This window comes from Manis javanica, chromosome 16, assembly GCF_040802235.1.
Source record: "Manis javanica isolate MJ-LG chromosome 16, MJ_LKY, whole genome shotgun sequence".
Lineage (NCBI taxonomy): Eukaryota > Metazoa > Chordata > Mammalia > Pholidota > Manidae > Manis > Manis javanica.
In genome coordinates this window covers 54231154-54248274 of record NC_133171.1, presented here as the reverse complement: position 1 = coordinate 54248274, position 17121 = coordinate 54231154, and the positions used below count along the sequence as shown (strand labels likewise).

General features: G+C 44.7%; 1 protein-coding gene across 7 annotated transcripts in view; it reads left to right on the top strand.

Moving 5' to 3' along the window:
* Nucleotides 1-17121, top strand: part of PNPLA1 (patatin like domain 1, omega-hydroxyceramide transacylase) — a 47794-nt gene that overhangs the window by 13905 nt on the left and 16768 nt on the right. For all 7 annotated transcript variants that reach the window (XM_017648842.3, XM_017648841.3, XM_017648840.3 and 4 more), the window contains exons 2-4: nucleotides 14052-14284; nucleotides 15761-15826; nucleotides 16213-16422. In XM_017648842.3, the coding sequence (XP_017504331.1) occupies nucleotides 14052-14284; nucleotides 15761-15826; nucleotides 16213-16422 (509 nt within the window). The remainder of the gene's footprint in view (nucleotides 1-14051; nucleotides 14285-15760; nucleotides 15827-16212; nucleotides 16423-17121) is intronic.

Here is a 17121-nt window from a genome sequence, read left to right as displayed (position 1 = left end):
AAGAAGAAAGCAGATCCTACCATTTGCAACAACATGGATGGAGCTAAAGGGTATTATGCTCAGTGAAATAAGCCAAACGGAGAAAGAGAAATACCAAATGATTTCACTCATCTGTGGAGTATAAGAACAAAAGAAAAACTGAAGGAACAAAACAGCATCAGAATCACAGAACCCAAGAATGGACTAATAGGTACCAAAGGGAAAGGGACTGGGGAGGATGGGTGGGTAGGGAGGAATAAGGGGGTGGAAGAAGAAAGGGGGTATTATAATTAGCATGCATAATGTGGGGGGTGGAAGAAAGGGGAGGGCTGTGCAACACAGAGAAGACAAGTAGTGATTCTACAACATTTTGCTATGCTGATGGACAGTACTGTAATGGGGTTTGTGGGGGGGGACTTGGTATAGGGGAGAGCCTAGTAAACATAATATTCTTCATATAATTGTAGATTAATGATAACAAAAAAAAGAAAAGAGAGAAAGAAAAGGGGGATTACTCCCTGATAGGATAAAACTAACTGCAAATCAATGATTAATGCATGCTTTACATATCCTTAATTTTAATCTTTCAAAGGGTGTCAGATGATCAGCTATGGAAGTACATTTTTCTGATAATATTCCTTTCTCTTAAAAAAAAAAGCAGTTCCTGTGTGGTGATCTCCAATAGGTTCTTCACAATAGTATAAAGGTCATATCAAAGTGTGGGCAAAGGGTTTGTTTGTGTTTATACAGAGGATCAAAGCTTAATTTGGCCACACAGAAAATGAATTAAGATAAGATATGAAGAAGAACTTCCAACATCAACATCCTCTGGAAGAGTCATTCCAGAAGATGAACATCAAAAAACTTCAACAAAGATCCTGGCGCTGCTGCAGTTGTAGCTGCAGTCATCCCACAGGTTCCTGGACTTGCCATTGGAATGAAGAAGGAGATATCTAAGCTGGCCTGTGCATACAGTAAAACAACAAATTTGACTGGATCTATACTGTCAGAACTCAACCAAGAATTAGGAGAAGTGCAAGTTGCAGTGCTCCAAAATCGTGCGACTATAGACTATCTACTGTTAAAAGAACACATGGGCTGTGAACAGTTCCCAGCAATGTGTTGTTTTAATTTGTCTGATTTTTCTCAAACTATTCAAATTCAGTTAGACAATATCCATCATATCATTGATAATTTTTCACAAATGCCTAGGGTACCTAACTGGTTTTCTTGGTTTCACTGGATATGGCTGGTAATTGTAAGTCTGCTTTTGTTATGTAGCTGTATTCCTATTATGTTAATGTATGTGCTCAATTTAATTAGTAGTTTAAAACTTATACATGCTTATGTTACTCTACAAGAAGATATGTCAAAGAAATAATCAATCCTCCCATGCTTTCTTCCATCTGCTACTTCTGTAGCTTTTCTTCTTCCTTCCTAATTACAACCCTTAAGTAGAATTAGTGCCTCATATCGAAAATTACCGAGTATCATAATTCTTCCAAGTGGTAAAGATACCTCAAGACAAGTGCTGGGCATAGAAGCCACAGGGCATAAATCTGCAAAGAAGTAAAAACCTAACCTTTTCAAAGAATATTGCTTCTCTCTCACTTACCAACTTTACATTTCCCTGTATGGCCCCAGAAGATGACTGGTTAGCCAGAGACGGGTAAGATTCCTCAAGGGAGGAATAACCTAAGACAGGCACAGTTGCAGGGGGGCCATCAGGTGAGAAATTGGGGATCAACAGAAGTGAGGCTTAGAACCTCATCCCCCCTGTTTTGGGAGAAATCTTCTGCATCCGTGGATGTTTTGTTGCCCTTGTCTAGCTTGGATTAATACTTAGTCTATAGGCACAGACCTGATCATCTACATTTACCCTCTTACAGCACTAAATTATGTTTTCTACCTTTATCTTGCATCTACCTACTACTTCAGCATTTTATTTAAAAAATAATAATTATAATAAGGGATAAATGTGGGATTCACATATAAATCAAGTATAAAAATCAAATGAATAATCATATCTGACTTGATTGTTTATAGTTCATGATGCGTGATCAAAACCAAAAGTTTCTGTGATGACTGCCCTTGCACTGTTCACCATGTAAGAACTTATTCACTGTGTAAGACCTTGTTCACCATGTAAGAACTTGTTTGTTATGCTTCAGAAGATTGGAGACTGTTGAGATATAGGCTTGGGATTGATTAATGACTGTGCATTGAGTCCCCTATACAGAATTTTATTGTTGTTAACAACCATTTGATCAATAAATATGAGAGATGCCCTCTCAAAAAAAATGCAGAAAAAGTTTTAAACCAACCAATAAAGTTAAGACAAATGTAAAAAAAAAAAAAAAAAAAAGGCGAGGAAAAAAAAAATCATCCCCAGAGCTATTTATCTGCCTAAGATGGCAGTATGTCCTGTAAAAAGGCACTCTGCTCTGATTCACATCTTAGTGTCATGCTAATAATAGCTATTTATCAAGTGCTTAGAATGTGCCAAGCACTGTGCTCAATGCTTTGCATGAATTATTTGCGTTAATCCTCTCACGGCCCTATCAAGGAGATGCTATGTTTCTATGGGGCAATCAGGTACTTAGAGAGATTAGATAACTTCCCTAGGTTTATACAGCAGAGCCAAGATCTCTCTTAATTTCTACATTCTATATCCTCTCAAATTATGATTTCAGAAGTTGCTTTGCAAATAGCTTGAGAGCTTTCCTGACAAATTCCATGGCCAAGCAATTGTTTGCACATTGGTTAAGAAAGTGAGATCAAATGACATGATACATGCAAAAAAGACTTTTTATAAAACGCTATAGAAATGACTCCTTGTGGTGGTTGTAACTCCCACTCCCATGTTGGGATTAGTTTCTTTTAACTCATTCAGAGTAACTTTTATGTGTTTAACCTTTCCAACCAAATGGAGAAAGATTTATTTTTCCCAATCTTTTAGACTCTTAAGTAGAAGATAACTGAATAGAAAATCTTGTAAAACTGAATGTTTTGGTTACACACTAGAAATCTCTAACTCTTTGGAATGTAACTCATGTGGGTGAGTTGATCCAATCCCCTCAACATAAGCAAGCATTAACTGAGCTCTGCTGAGTGACAGGCACTATGTGCCTAAGAGCCTGGGGTGATGGTGCTTTTTTTTTCACATTTTTTTATTAAGGTATCATTGATATACATTCTTATAAAGGTTTCACATGAAAACCATTGTGGTTATTACATTCACCCATATTATCAGGTCCCCCCCAGATCCCTCCTGAAGTCACTGTCCATCAATGTAGTAAGATGCCACACAGTCACTACTTGTATTTTCTGTGCTACACTGTCTTCCCATGACCCCACCCACACCATGTGTACCAATCAAAATACCCTTCAATCCCCTTCTACCTCCCTCCCCACCACCTTCCTTCACCTCTCCCCTTTGGTAACCACTAGTCACTTCCTGTAGTCTGTGAGTCTGTTGCTATTTTGTTCCTTCAGTTTTGCTTCGTTTTTATACTCCACAAATGAGGGAAATCATTTGGTACTTGTCTTTCTCCACCTGGCTTATTTCACTGATAATACCCTCTAGCTCCATCCATGTTGTTGCAAATGGTAGAATTTGTTTTCTTCTTATGGCTGAATAATATTCCATTGTGTATATGTACTACATCTTCTTTCTCCATTCATCTACTGATGAACACTTAGGTTGCATCCATATCTTGGCTATTGTAAATAGTGCTGCAATAAACATTAGGGGTGCATATGTCTTTTTGAATCTGAGAACTTGTTTTCTTTGGGTAAATTCCTAGGAGTAGAATTTCCAGGTCAAATGGTTTTTTATTTTTAGTTTTTTTGAGGAACCTCCATGTTGCTTTCCACAATGGTTGAACTAATTCACATTCCTACCAGCAGTGTAGGAGGGTTGCCCTTTCTCCACATCCTCACCAGCATTTGTTGTTCTTAGTCTTTTCAATGTTGGCCATCCTAACTGGTGTGAGGTGATACCTCATTGTGGTTTTAATTTGCATTTCCCTTATAATTAGCAATGTGGAGCATCTTTTCATGTGCCTACTAGCCGCCTGAATTTCTTCTTTGGAGAATTATCTGTTCATATCCCCCACCCATTCTTTAATCATGTTATTTGCTTTTTGGGTGTTGAGGCATGTGAGTTCTTTATATGTTTGGGATGTTAATCCCTTGTCAGATATGTCATTTACAAATATATTCTCCTATACTGTAGGATACCTTTTTGTTCTACTGATGGTTTCCTTTGCTGTACAGAAGCTTTTTAGCTTGATGTAGTCCCATTTGTTCATTTTTGCTTTTGTTTCCCTTGCCCAAGGACATGCATTCAGGAAAAAGTTTCTCATGTTTATATTCAGGAGATTTTTGCCTATGTTTTCTTCTAAGAGTTTTATGGTTTCATGACTGACATTCAGGTCTCTGATCCATCTCGAATTTACTTTTGTGTATGGGGTTAGACAATAATTCAGTTTCATTTTCTTGCATGTAGCTTTCCAGTTTTGCTAACACCAGTTGTTGAAGAGGCTGTCATTTCCCCATTGTATATCCATTGCTCCTTTATCATATATTAATTGACCATATAGCCTTGGGTTTATGTCTGGGCTCTCTAGTCTGTTCCATTGGTCTATGGGTCTGTTCTTGTGCCAGTACCAAATTGTCTTGATTACTGTGGTTTTGTAGTAGAGCTTAAAGTTGGGCAGCATAATCTCCCCAGCTTTATTCTTCCTTTTCAGGATTGCTTTGGCTATTTGGGGTCTTTTGTGGTTCCATATGAATTTTAGAACTATTTGCTCTAGTTCGTTGAAGAATGCTGTTGGTATTTTGATAGGGATTGCATTAATCTGTAGATTGCTTTAGGCAGGATGGCCATTTTGACAATATTAATTCTTCCTGTCCATGAGCTCAGATGTATTTACATTTATTGGTATCTTCTTTAATTTTTCTTATGAGTCTCTTGTAGTTTTTAGGGTATAGATGTTTATAGGCCTCTTCCATTGTGTATATGTACCACATCTTCTCTATCCATTCATCTACTGATGAACACTTAGGTTAAGATTGTACAGATCATTAGGTTTATTCCTAGGTATTTTTTTATGCAATTGTGAATGGAATTTTTTTCCTGATTTCTCCCTCTGCTAGTTCATCATTAATATATAGGAATGCAACAGATTTCTGTGTATTAATTTTGTATCCTGCCACTTTGTTGAAATCAATTATTAGTTCTAGTAGTTTTGGGGTGGATTCTTTAGTGTTTTCTATGTTCAATATCACATCATTTGCAAACAATGACAGTTTAATTTCTTCCTTACCAATCTGAATGCCTTTTATTTCTTGGTGTTGTCTGATTGCCGTGGCTAGGACCTCCAGAACTATGTTGAATAAAAGTGGGGAGAGTGGGCATCCTTGTCTTGTTCCCAATCTTAAAGGAAAAGCTTTCAGCTTCTTGTTGTTAAGTATGATGTTGGCTATGGGTTTGTCATATATGGCCTTTATTATGTGGAGGTATTTGCCCTCTATACCAATTGTTGAGAGTTTTTATCATGAATGGATATTGAATTTTGTTGAATGCCTTTTCAGCATCTATGGAGATGATCATGTGGTTTTTGTCCTTCTTTTTGTTGATGTGGTGGATGATATTGATGAATTTTCAAATATTGTACCATCCTTGCATCCCTGGAATAAATACTACTTGATCATGATAGATGAATCTTTTTGATGTGTTTTTGAATTTGATTTGCTAATATTTTGTTGAGTATGATCGTGCTTTTTTACTCTAGTGATAATAAACTTTTCATTCTGGAATATTGTTCAATTTATAGAAAAGTTGCTGAGATTATACAGATAGTCCCATATGGCCTTCACGTAGGTTCCCCTAATATTAGCATCTTACATAACCAGTGTACCTCTGTCCACACTAATACATCAACATTGGTACCTTATTATTTACTACAGATTTCACCAGTTTTTCTACTAATGTCCTTTTTCTGTCTCAGGAGCTGATCTAAGATCCTAACTTCATTTGGTGGATCCATTTCTCAACCAACTCGTTTAGAGTATTAAAATAGCATTGTTTTCTTTGCTTCATTTTGGGGCCAAATTCAACAATGACAGTGAGCTCCATTTATAATTCCATAGATAAAATAGGTAAACAAGCCTCCAGACTGGGTTGACTTCCACTGAGTTAGGAGTTGGCCCATCAACGCTGAAGGTACGCCAAGTTTGTCCTCATGAAACCACCGCAGAAGGAAGAATCTCCTCCTCAGTCCCAGCTCAGGGTCTTGTGTTCATGTGGGGGCAAGAGTTAGGACCAGACGTGGCAGAGAAAACTGCTCTGTGGTTTGCCTCATCACAGCCCACATCCGGCTCAGTTACTGAAGAATTTCACCTTCCAGACCACCAGGTGGGAAGATTTCATCAACTCAGTGGAGAAGATACTCTTTGGTCTCCTCCCACAGTTCATTTTTACTATATATTATTCATCAAACCTTTATTAAGTCCCTAAAGTGTGCTGGGTGCTGAATTAAGTATGGGGGTATAATGGAGGACCAAACAGAAATAGTCCCTGCTTACAGAACATTAGTTTGTTGATTCATTCTTGAGTATCTGCTATGGATTGCTAGACAATAATGGTGGGGGGTGTTTTTGATACAGGTGTTGTCCTCAAGGAATGTGGCTAGACAGAGGAATAGGTCAGGCCACTTAGGACAGCCTGAAATAAATGGTGCAGACAAGAAGGGGAGAGAGAGCTAACAGCAGAGATGATAAGGGAAGGCTTTAAAGAGGAGGCCCAGGCCTTAAGCTGAGAGGTTTGCTTTAGGGGGTGGTCTGCACAAATGGTAAAAAACAGAAGAAGTGACAGAGAAGGGAAGCAGGATTGTGCCCATGTGTTCACTGTTGAGAGAGGAAACTGAGCTTGCCTGAGAAGGGCTTTGGGTATGTGGATAGAGGACCATATGGTTGAAGATGTGGTTTGGATTGTTTCCCTAGAGAAAGAATTTCCTTGTCTCCCAGGGACATGTGAGCCCTTAGGAGGAATGCCTAGACTAAATCCTGGAAAGGCAGATCCCAAGAGCCTTTGCGGAACTACCTCCTCACCTCACAGTGGGAAATGGAGGTTCTGAGGGACAAGGGGCATGTCCCTGGTGCAGGCAGCCAGCTGTGGTAGAAAGAACACTGGCTTTGGGGCCCATAGGACTCCAGTGGTGTGACCTTGGGCAAGTTACTGGTTTAGCCTCCATTTTCTCATCTGTAAAGAGGAGGTAACCATAGTATGTACTTCAAAGGAGTGTCATGAAGATTAAAGGAGACAAGAGGCCTCGGAGCCTGGCACCACGGAGATACCAAAAGGTGGCCGCCAGTAAAGCAGTAAACAGCAGGGTGGGACTGGAGTCCTGCTGTTTCATGAGAACTTGAAGATGAATGCAACATAGGTGGAGAGATGTCGGTATCAGGCCCAACCATTGAAAGTCCCGGACATTTAAAACAGTGAATAACTTTGGTCAGCAGAAACAAACTGTAATTAAGATTTTGAAAGAGGGAGGCATGGGCGTTCCTCTGCAGTGGTGCCTTAATTTGAGCAAATCCCAAATGAGGAGAGGCTCTAAGATGGCCTTCTTCCTGTATAGCAGAGGTTCACCTGGAGGTCCTCTGACCTATAGAACAAAAAACAAAACAAAACAAAGCCAAAAACAACTCTTAAGATTAAAAGGGGAGTAGTTCACAACTCTTGCATTATCCCAGTGTCTCCTCAGTAGTGCAGGGAGAGTCTGTAGGGGGGACAGGCCACTGCCTGGAAGGGAGGCAGTGCTGGTTTCCACTGTGGGGCAGGATCCCCAAAGGACTTCTGGGTCCACCAAAGACAACTGAAAAGAGCAGGGCAATGGCTCTGAGAATGTTGTGGGGTTCCAGAGAACTCAAGGTGATCAGTAGATCCTTTAGTGGAAAACTGGGGAGATTGTGCCTGGATTCCGGGAGAGAGGCACCAGGGCCGGGTGAGGTCCCATACCCTCAGAAAGAGTCCCACAGGCACCTTCATAGGATTCCAGGTGAGGAACCAGTGGGAGGTACTGCTGTTGCTATGGTAACCACATATAAGCTGATCCAAACTTTTAAATCCAATTATTTAGTAAACTGTTATGGTTAGAAAAAGGTGTGTGTGGAAGGTTGTTGTTATCCATAGCAAAGTATTGTAGTATTGTTTTTTTGTTTTTCGTTTTTTAAGCACTTCCCAAATCAGAGTGTTTTGCTTTTGGCTAAAGTCTATAATGTATGCAAAACAGAGTAGAAAAGACAAGTTTTCTCATACATTCTTGTTCCAGTTTCTGCTAACATAGACTGTGTGACCTAGGGTATATCCATCTTTTTATTTATGTCTCCATCCTGCCCAGCCAGCCAGCCAGCCAGCCAGCCAGCTATCATCCATATTTATTGAGTTTACCTGTGAAATGAGAGAATTAGTCTGGTTTAGTATTTTTGATCCTAGGCTTCTATAATTTTAGGAGTTTCAGGGTGGTGCTTTCAGGGGCTTCCTACAAAGGGTTGGGGTGGGGTGATTGGGCAGGGTCTGACGCCCCACTTGGCTTCAACCCAGAACAGCCCCGTTTTTAGCTGTTTTATATGATGGGTCTCCACTTGAAGTTTCTTTTTCACAAAGGCTGCCTGACGAAAAATCTCTTCCCCAGAGGGTTGCTATGGACCGTTCAGTGGCGACATTGCAGCTTGAAGCCCAACTGTTTTCCAATCAATGGCCCTGCCATGTGAGATATTGAAATAAAATTGTGAAAAAACTAGGGCCACTGCCCCTCAGGGGCTTGCTATCACTGGGAGGATAAACTGAGACCGTTGGGTGTGAAAACTTGCTTAGGTAAACGACTGTTAAGATAATAATAATAATTGTTATGCTAGTGGAGTAGGACAGTCAAGATATAGCCAACAGGGAAATGCAACCTATCATTTAGCCTACAATTAAGGGCCAGGTAAGAGCAGCAGACTTCCCGGTGCTCCAGACAGGAACTCCCAGAATTGCTGGGCTCTCCTGGCAACCGAGCCCCTGCTCGCCCGCGCCTCCCCACGGGCTGCTGCGCGCGCAGCTTCCCGGTGCTCACCGCTGCTGCGCGACAGGGCCGGCGGAGAACTGGGCGGGAGGCGCCTCGCGTGATTGGCTGAGCCGGAAGTTGTTGCTAGGCTACCATTCCATGGGGAGACCCTGGCTGCCGTGTAGCCCCATCCTCCAAGGCAGACCCATCCCGCACAGCAGCCCTAATTCGGGCACCCTGTGAACTGGATCCCCAGCTGCCAGATGCTCATCTTTCTAGAATTTTTCATTTAGCAAGAGGCCGCGTGGAAGAGGGGAAGAGGGGAAGAAATGCCGTTTTTATTCTCTGGGTCACCTTGAATAGCTGCTGCTTTCTCTGGGCTTTAGTATCCTCCTTTGATTCCTGTGGTTCATTCATTTATCCATTATTCATGCGTGCACTTACGTTTATTAAGTGCTTACCATGTTCCGGGCACTCGATCAGGTGCTAGGAAAGTATAGAGATACATAAACAAGATGGAGACCATCCTTGCCCTCACGAAGGGGTAAACATTGGGCATTTCAGTAAATAAATAAGCACATACCTAATCATCCATTTCCTTCCCCTCCGATGATTTTCCAAGCCCGCCTTTTCCCCTACTAAACCTGTAGGGTCCCCCAATTGACAGGGAAGGGAAAGCTGCTGCCAACGGTGCCTATACTACATTATACCTAATCCCCGCCCCCCATTATGCTCTGAGACAAGGGTACACCCTCTCATCTCCTCAGTGCCTTTTTACTGGGCTCTTTTGCATCCACAAGTGAGCCTGATGTACCTCTATAAATGCGGGCAGGGAGCGTTGTCCCCTGTTCAGATAAGAAAGCTGAAAGCCAGAAACATCGAGAAGCCTTGGCCGTGGTCACGTGGGGAATTACTGGCATAACCAAATATTAAGCACTTACTACTTGCTGGCACTTAAAAAGCTATTTGTTTTAACAACCCAGTGAAGTTAATATTATTATTATTCACATTTTATAGGTGGCCAAATTGAGGCTGAAGAAGTTATTTGACTAGTCAGTGCTGACCCAGATAGCGTGTGGTGGAGCTGGGATTTGAACCATAACTCCCTGACTCCAAAGCCTTTGTTCTTTCCAAGAAATGGATCTGGTCAGTCAAGAAAAGCGTAAAAGCCTCTCTTAGTGGATGAGATTTGCAGTGACTTCCCAATGCCCTTCAAAACCTCCCAGTGCCAGGATCTTATTTATTCTTCTACTGAAGTTCTTGGCACAATAAACTCATAAAACCTGGTGAATTGGCCGCGTTTATAAATATAGTTAGCTTTGTTATCTATCCGTCTATCTGGGATGGTCTTGCTTTCAAGCTGTTATTGGGTAATTAAATCAAGTAGCTCTTCTTGTGAGTATCTCCATCGCTTTCTTTTCCTCCCAGCTGGGCTTTTATTTTCCTTTACTCACACACTGAACAAATACTGGGCACCCATCGAGTGTCACGGGAGGCTTGAGTGTGGCCTGTTCCTGCCCCTGAGGAGTTCTCAGCTCATAGCAAAAGTTTCTGACTGGCCCTCTGTGGGCAAAGAACAGTGATAGACTATAGAGAAGAAAGGACCACAAAAACCTGCCCTCTGAAAAGCTCCTTCCTGGCTTGGGAGACAGACTTCCCCTTAGATAATAAAAAAGTGTGAAAGGAAGTGGGAGGAAGCAGAAGTGGATGTGGCAAGTGTGGGTTGGGGGTGGGAAGAGCTGACCTTGACTTTCCTGAGGTGCTGCTTCTAAATCCAATCTCATTGTGGTCAGTGTGGGGCTCTGTCTCAGAGCCCAGCAGCCTGCAGCTTGGAAGGAAGGCTTTAAATGGGAGAAGGTGCGGGAAAGTATAGAGATGCATAAAGAAGCAAGCTAAATTTATCCCTCTTCACAGGGCTCAGCAATTGCTATGCTCAACACTTAACTATCAAAAACAACTTGTTTAACCAGATTAGTTGCTTCTCCCTCAGCTAGGAAAAGAGAGAGAAAAAGAGACACAGAGAAAGAGACAATCAGAGACTCTGAGGACAGAGACACACAGAGCAAGACTGGAAGAGAAACAAGGAGAGGCAGAGATCAAGGCATCTTTTGGTACACAGTCCCAGTGGGCAGTAGGAAAGAATATTAAACTGAGCACCTGAGTGGGAGAAATCAGACAATCTCCCCCCACCCCACCCTGCTGTATGATTCTGCCTAGAGCATTGCTAATTTCCAAAAAAACATTCTCCCATCTGAGTATATTGGAGATGTCTATATGGCCACTGCTTTGTCCCTGTCACCCACAATCACCCCTAAACATCTGAGAGTTGATTATAAATGGATAATATATAAAAGCCACCATTAAAATAAGCATTACAAAGCTAAATGCGCATAGCTTTGACATAGCATTCCCACTTCTAGGAATTTATCCTAAGGAAAATAATTAAAAACACAGGCAAAAAAATTAACATGAGATTATTCATTGCAGCATTGTTTAGAAAAGCAACTAAACCAATTAAATAGCTACCTCCTATTGGAGAACTGCTCAATAAATAATGGCATAACCTTACAATAGCTTTCCATGCCACTTGTAAATTAGGTTATAAATGGGTACGTACCAATGTGGAAAGATGTGATTTATTGGGTGAAAAAAACAGACTACAAAGTAGTGTATAGAGTATGACTCCATATATGTATTCTTATAAGTAAGAGTTAATATAAAATATATAGTCTAGGAAGACATAAACCAAATGTTAATCTCTGGGTGAAGGAATTCCAAGACATTTTAAGTTTTTCTTTTTGCTTATCTGCCTTTTTAAAAATTCTTTTTCCACAATGACCATGTATTTCTTGGACAATGAGAATAAATTTCCTTCCATCGGTCCCAGAGAGCACCTCCTGCTGGGAGCCCTGGAGTGTATGGGCAAGCTGAACAAACCAGATGCTTCTAGCTCTGAGGCATTGTGGGAAAGGCCACCAACCCAGTCAAGGCCACTTCTAGCTGCTCATTAAGAATTCCAAAAACAATGGATCCCCACCCTGGTTCAACTCCCAGTCCTGACTGGTTTTGCAGGCTGGCACTCACTGACCCAGCACCTTGTTATCCAAATGTTCAGTTGCTTCATAGCCTACTGATGACTTGGTCATCACTGAGGGAAAACACTACACAAGTTGCACCTGGTAAAGCTAACCTCGATTAAACTGTAGGGCCCTCCCACCTCCCAGGAGCACCCTCCCCTGTAAGCGGGTGACAGCTATGATGCTCTGTTGCTCAGGTCAGTCCTACTACACAAATGCAGCTGTGATTCTCAGTGTCGGGGAGGAAAGGCCATCACCATGGTAACCCAGGCTCATTGAGCCTCTGAGATCAGTCCAACACCCAGGAAAAGAAGGTAGAGTTTACAGTCAGGATGAACATTGCCTGGCTGTCTGCCCTCAGGCTAGACACAGCTTTTTTTCTGGCTCAGATCCTACATGTAAAATGATGCTGAAGCTCCTTATCCAATTCATCCTCCATTAATGAGGAATAATGGGAACTGTAAAACATGAGAGGGCTAGAGTCTCTAGCTTTGTGGTTTTCCCCAAATTGCTGTGTGTGACTGGTAAAATCACTTAACCTCTCTGTGCTTCAGCTGCTCTATTTATAAATAGGAAAATAATGTCCACTGTGATAATTCCCAGATGTATTGTCAGGCACCCATGAGCACACAAAATCTCAAAGTTGGAAGGAATCTTAGCTCTTACTGCCCATGCAGGAATCCCTTTGATAAGTTCTGTGACTGAAGCACTTGTCCCTCCTCTGCTTGGTTACCTCCAGTGGTGGAGAGCTCGTGGCTGCCCAACTTCCCAAATAGCCAGTGCTACATGACACTAATTGTATGAAAATTCTTCTCTATAGGATGTTTCACAACTAAATATTTGTTTTAAAAAACTGGCAATCCTTTCCAGAGCTATTTCTGCTCCTGAATTTCCCAGAAGGCTTGCCCAGGGTGGAAATTAGCAACAATTGGCAAGAAGCAGGTCCAGGCCCAGCACTGGAAACTTGAGGCTTAGTGTAGTGGAAGGAGTATGCAATTCCAGGGTCACAGACCCTAGCTCAAAATCCCACTTTGTCCACTTACTGGATGGTTGACCTTGGGCAAGTTATATTACCTCTCCAAGAGTAAAATAAGGATAGAAATATCTACCTCATAGTATTTCTGTGAGAATCTAACATGATAGCATTTCTTATTAAGCCTGCAAACCCTAACCTGCCCAGTGGAATTCTGGGGACTTGGGGGATGGATTACACTTTACTCGGCCACTCTCTGAACAACAACGCATCTGCCCTATAAGCCGCATTTGGCACATGTGAGCCTTCATGTGGCCTGGCTGTGCTCCACTCAGAAAGAGGGATAAGAGTCATCTCCCCCTCCTGGGATCATGGAAGCACAGCCCGGCACAGCTCGTGTTCCATATTTCAGGACCGTCTCCCTCTCAGGCCTGATACAATGGTTTCAAGAGGAAGCTTTCCCCTCCCTGTAATGCACCTGCCTCAAGGCCAGTACCCACTCCCTGCCCACACACTTAGTGGGCACCAAGCGAATGTCACAGGGTGTTGCTTGGTGAAGGATTTCAACTGTAGCGGTCTTTATAGGAATCTCATATAGGGCAAAAAGCCTCTAAGACCCCAAAAGAATGTAGTCTGGTGGTGCACTTCCAGGCATTGTTGATGAGAAACTGGGGAGAGATATTTTGGGGTAGGAAAGTGGTCCTGTGCCCTCAACGTGAAAGGAGTCAGGACCCCTGGGCCTAGCTCTGCCACTGAAGAGCTGTGGGCTCTCTGCAGCCAGAGACTTAATTCTCCCGTGCCTTGCTTTCCTGGTGTGCGCGGGGACAGGGTGACTCCCGAGCCCCTCCCTGCTTCAGAAGCCCCGCTTTGCCCATTTGTCGGAATCAGGATGAGATGGCAAAATTGCGGGTGACCTCTCTTGGCCCTGGGCTGCTGACCACCTGCCGCTCTCTACTTCCTCCACAGAGGAGTACCTCAGGGTCCTCAACGTGGGTGTGGCCGAGGTGAAGAAATTCTTCCTGGGGCCCTTGTCCCCATCCTGCAAGATGGTTCAGATGATGAGGCAGTTTCTGTACCAGGTCCTGCCTGAGGACTCCTACAAGGCCGCCACGGGGAAGCTCCACGTGGCCCTCACGCGGCTCACGGATGGAGAGAGTGTAGTGGTCTCGGAGTATACTTCCAAGGAGGAGCTCATCGAGGCAAGAGGGAGCGGCCCAGGGCGAGGGCGGGGCCACGGGCGGGGGAGGAGCCTCGGAGAGGGGGCGGTGCCGCAGGGTGGGGGCTGGGAAGGAGGGGTCCGAGGGCGGGTCCTGCTCCTCTTGGCAGGCCCCTGTGATGGTCCACCTGTCGCCTCGCTTCATTTTCTGCTTCCCTAGTCCTTCTCTGCCTTCGCCCTCCTGGCATCTGTGTCAGGCACACTGTCAGACCAGATGGATACAGAAGCCCAAGAGAAACCATTCTCAAGAATTCAACGCCCAGAGTCCCCAAGGGCTCAGCCCCTCCTTTTGCCTCTGCCTTGTCCTCTGTGCTGATCCTGCAGCTGCTCAGAGGCCCAACTGTGGACAACGGCGGCTCGTGTCTCCTTTAGGGCCTCCCAGGCTGGGTTGTAGTGTGCCCACCCTGAATTACTTCCAGTTTGAGGGAATAGCACCTTCTTCTGCCCCTTCTCTTCCAGTGGCCCTTGGAAAAGGGGTTGAATTAACGCTAAATGGGTTATCGCTTAGGAAGGACACTCTGTGTACTATTCTAAGCTCATTAATATAAATTTTAGTCACGAATTATTCTCACTGGAGAGTGGTAGGGATATGCCTGATTTTCTTTCAGGACAAGGGGTTAAGCTGCATGACCTCCACCCCACATTTCCACTTCCTAACCTCCCCTGAATATAAGGTCCTCACCACCCATCCTTGCATCCCACACTGACACAACCACGATCCTGGGCATGGGGGATAAGCAGGCAGTCGGCATGGATACCTCCCCCATCTGCCTCATGTTCCTGTGGGTTTATTAGTGCCCAACTCTCCAAGACTTTCCCCCCCAGTCCCCTCCTACCATTTCTCACTCCTACCCATGAGAAAACCACAACCCAAGCAGGCTTCTGGACCTTTGCACCTGCTGTTCCCACCTTCCCACCTCACTGCACTTGCTTGACAGACTCCAGTCACTCCTGCCAGGGAACTGTCCTTCATCGCCTGCCTGCCCCACCACCCAGTCCGGGCATGCCTCCTTCAGGACCACAGTGCCCATGCTCACCTCCATCGCAGTGCCTGTCACCCCATGCACTGCCACCTACCTTCTTCCTCCTCCTGTTTGAGCATTCCCAAGGGTGGGCATCACCCTCCTTTGATTCCAGGATCTGACCCAGGTCAGACACACATTAATGTTTATCAAATCCCTTTGGATTCATGGAAATTTGGTGCTAGAAGGGTCCCTGGAGACCACTGAGGCACCTTCTCCCTTTATAGCTGGGACATCAGGCCCAGACTGACCAAGTGGGTTATCAAAGATCCAGCTAGTTAGGGCCAGGCCAGAAACTGAGCTGGGGCCCCGCTTCCCAGGGCAGTGCCTCCACCCTGGGCTTAGGGAGGGCCAGGCCTGGAGGCCTGTAGAGCAGCCCTCTCCGCCTTCCTTCCAGGGAGGGCCTCAGGCATCTCAGCCCTGTTCTCTCCCCACAGGCCCTGTACTGCAGCTGCTTTGTCCCCGTGTACTGTGGCCTCATTCCCCCAACTTACCGTGGTGTGGTGAGTGTTCTGGCCTGCGAGGAGGATGAAGCCCCAAGAGGGGAAGGGAGCTGAAGGTAGACTCACTCGGGGGCAGCCCAGGAGGGGGAGCTGTGACAAGGGAGGGTTCTGCTCCTGCTTTATCCAGAGTACAGATGTCTGCCTCCCCACCAAGCCCCAGTCTCGGCACCATTTAGGTGGCTGAGGGGAGACGGTGCAGGGACAGAGCCCTGGGACTGCATGAGGCTACTGTGGACCCATGAAGTGATTTTGACCACACAGCTCACCCACCCAGACCTCAGTCGCAAGGCTTGTCCCAAGGGCCCCATTTCCTCGGTGTACTTCCTGAGTGGGGAAGAGGACCTTTGAGCCCAACTGAGCCCTTCTCACTCTGCCTGCCCCCACAGCGGTACATAGACGGCGGCTTCACGGGCATGCAGCCCTGCTCCTTCTGGACCGACGCCATCACCATCTCCACCTTCAGCGGGCAGCAGGACATCTGCCCCCGGGACTGCCCGGCCATCTTCCATGACTTCCGCATGTTTAACTTCTCCTTCCAGTTCTCTCTGGAGAATATTGCCAGGATGACCCAGGCCCTGTTTCCGCCGGACCTGCTGGTGAGGGACGGGGGACCTGGGAGGACAGAGGGAACACAGGAGGGTGACAGGGCCTGGGGGTGGGATGGGCAGCCAGTGAGGCCCACTCAGTTCCACCTGTGTCTCCTCCCCTCAAGCGATCCCTTAAATGTCCTCCTAGACCTGGCCCTGCCACTGACTAGCTATGTGACCTTGAACAAGTCCCCTAAGCACTGCAGGCCTCAATTTTCTTTTCTCCCCTGTAAAATGAAATGATGTCAGAACCACAGATCGGAATGACTGATGTGCACAGAACGACTGATGTGCAGTGCAGGGGTCAGCAAACTATGGCCCATGGGCCATATCCAACACAGGGCATGGTTTATACAACCTATGAGCTTTCCATTTTTAACAGGTTGTAGAAAAAAAGATGTCACAGAGACAATATGTGGCCTGTGAAGCCCCAAATATGTACTATCTGGCCTTTTACAGAAAAGGATTTGTGGGTAATATCTGGTGTAATCCTCTAGTGTCCTCTGCAATAGATACTATTTTTATGTCAATTTTACAGATGAAGACACTGAGGCCATGAGAGGTGACATCCATGTAGCCAATATATGGCAGCACTGGGATTTGAACCTAGTTTCCAAACTCTGCTCTTCATATGGCCCAAAAGCACCCTCTCTGGTTGTACTATAAACATTTTACCCTCTCCCACCCAGGTGGGAGCTGATGACCAGC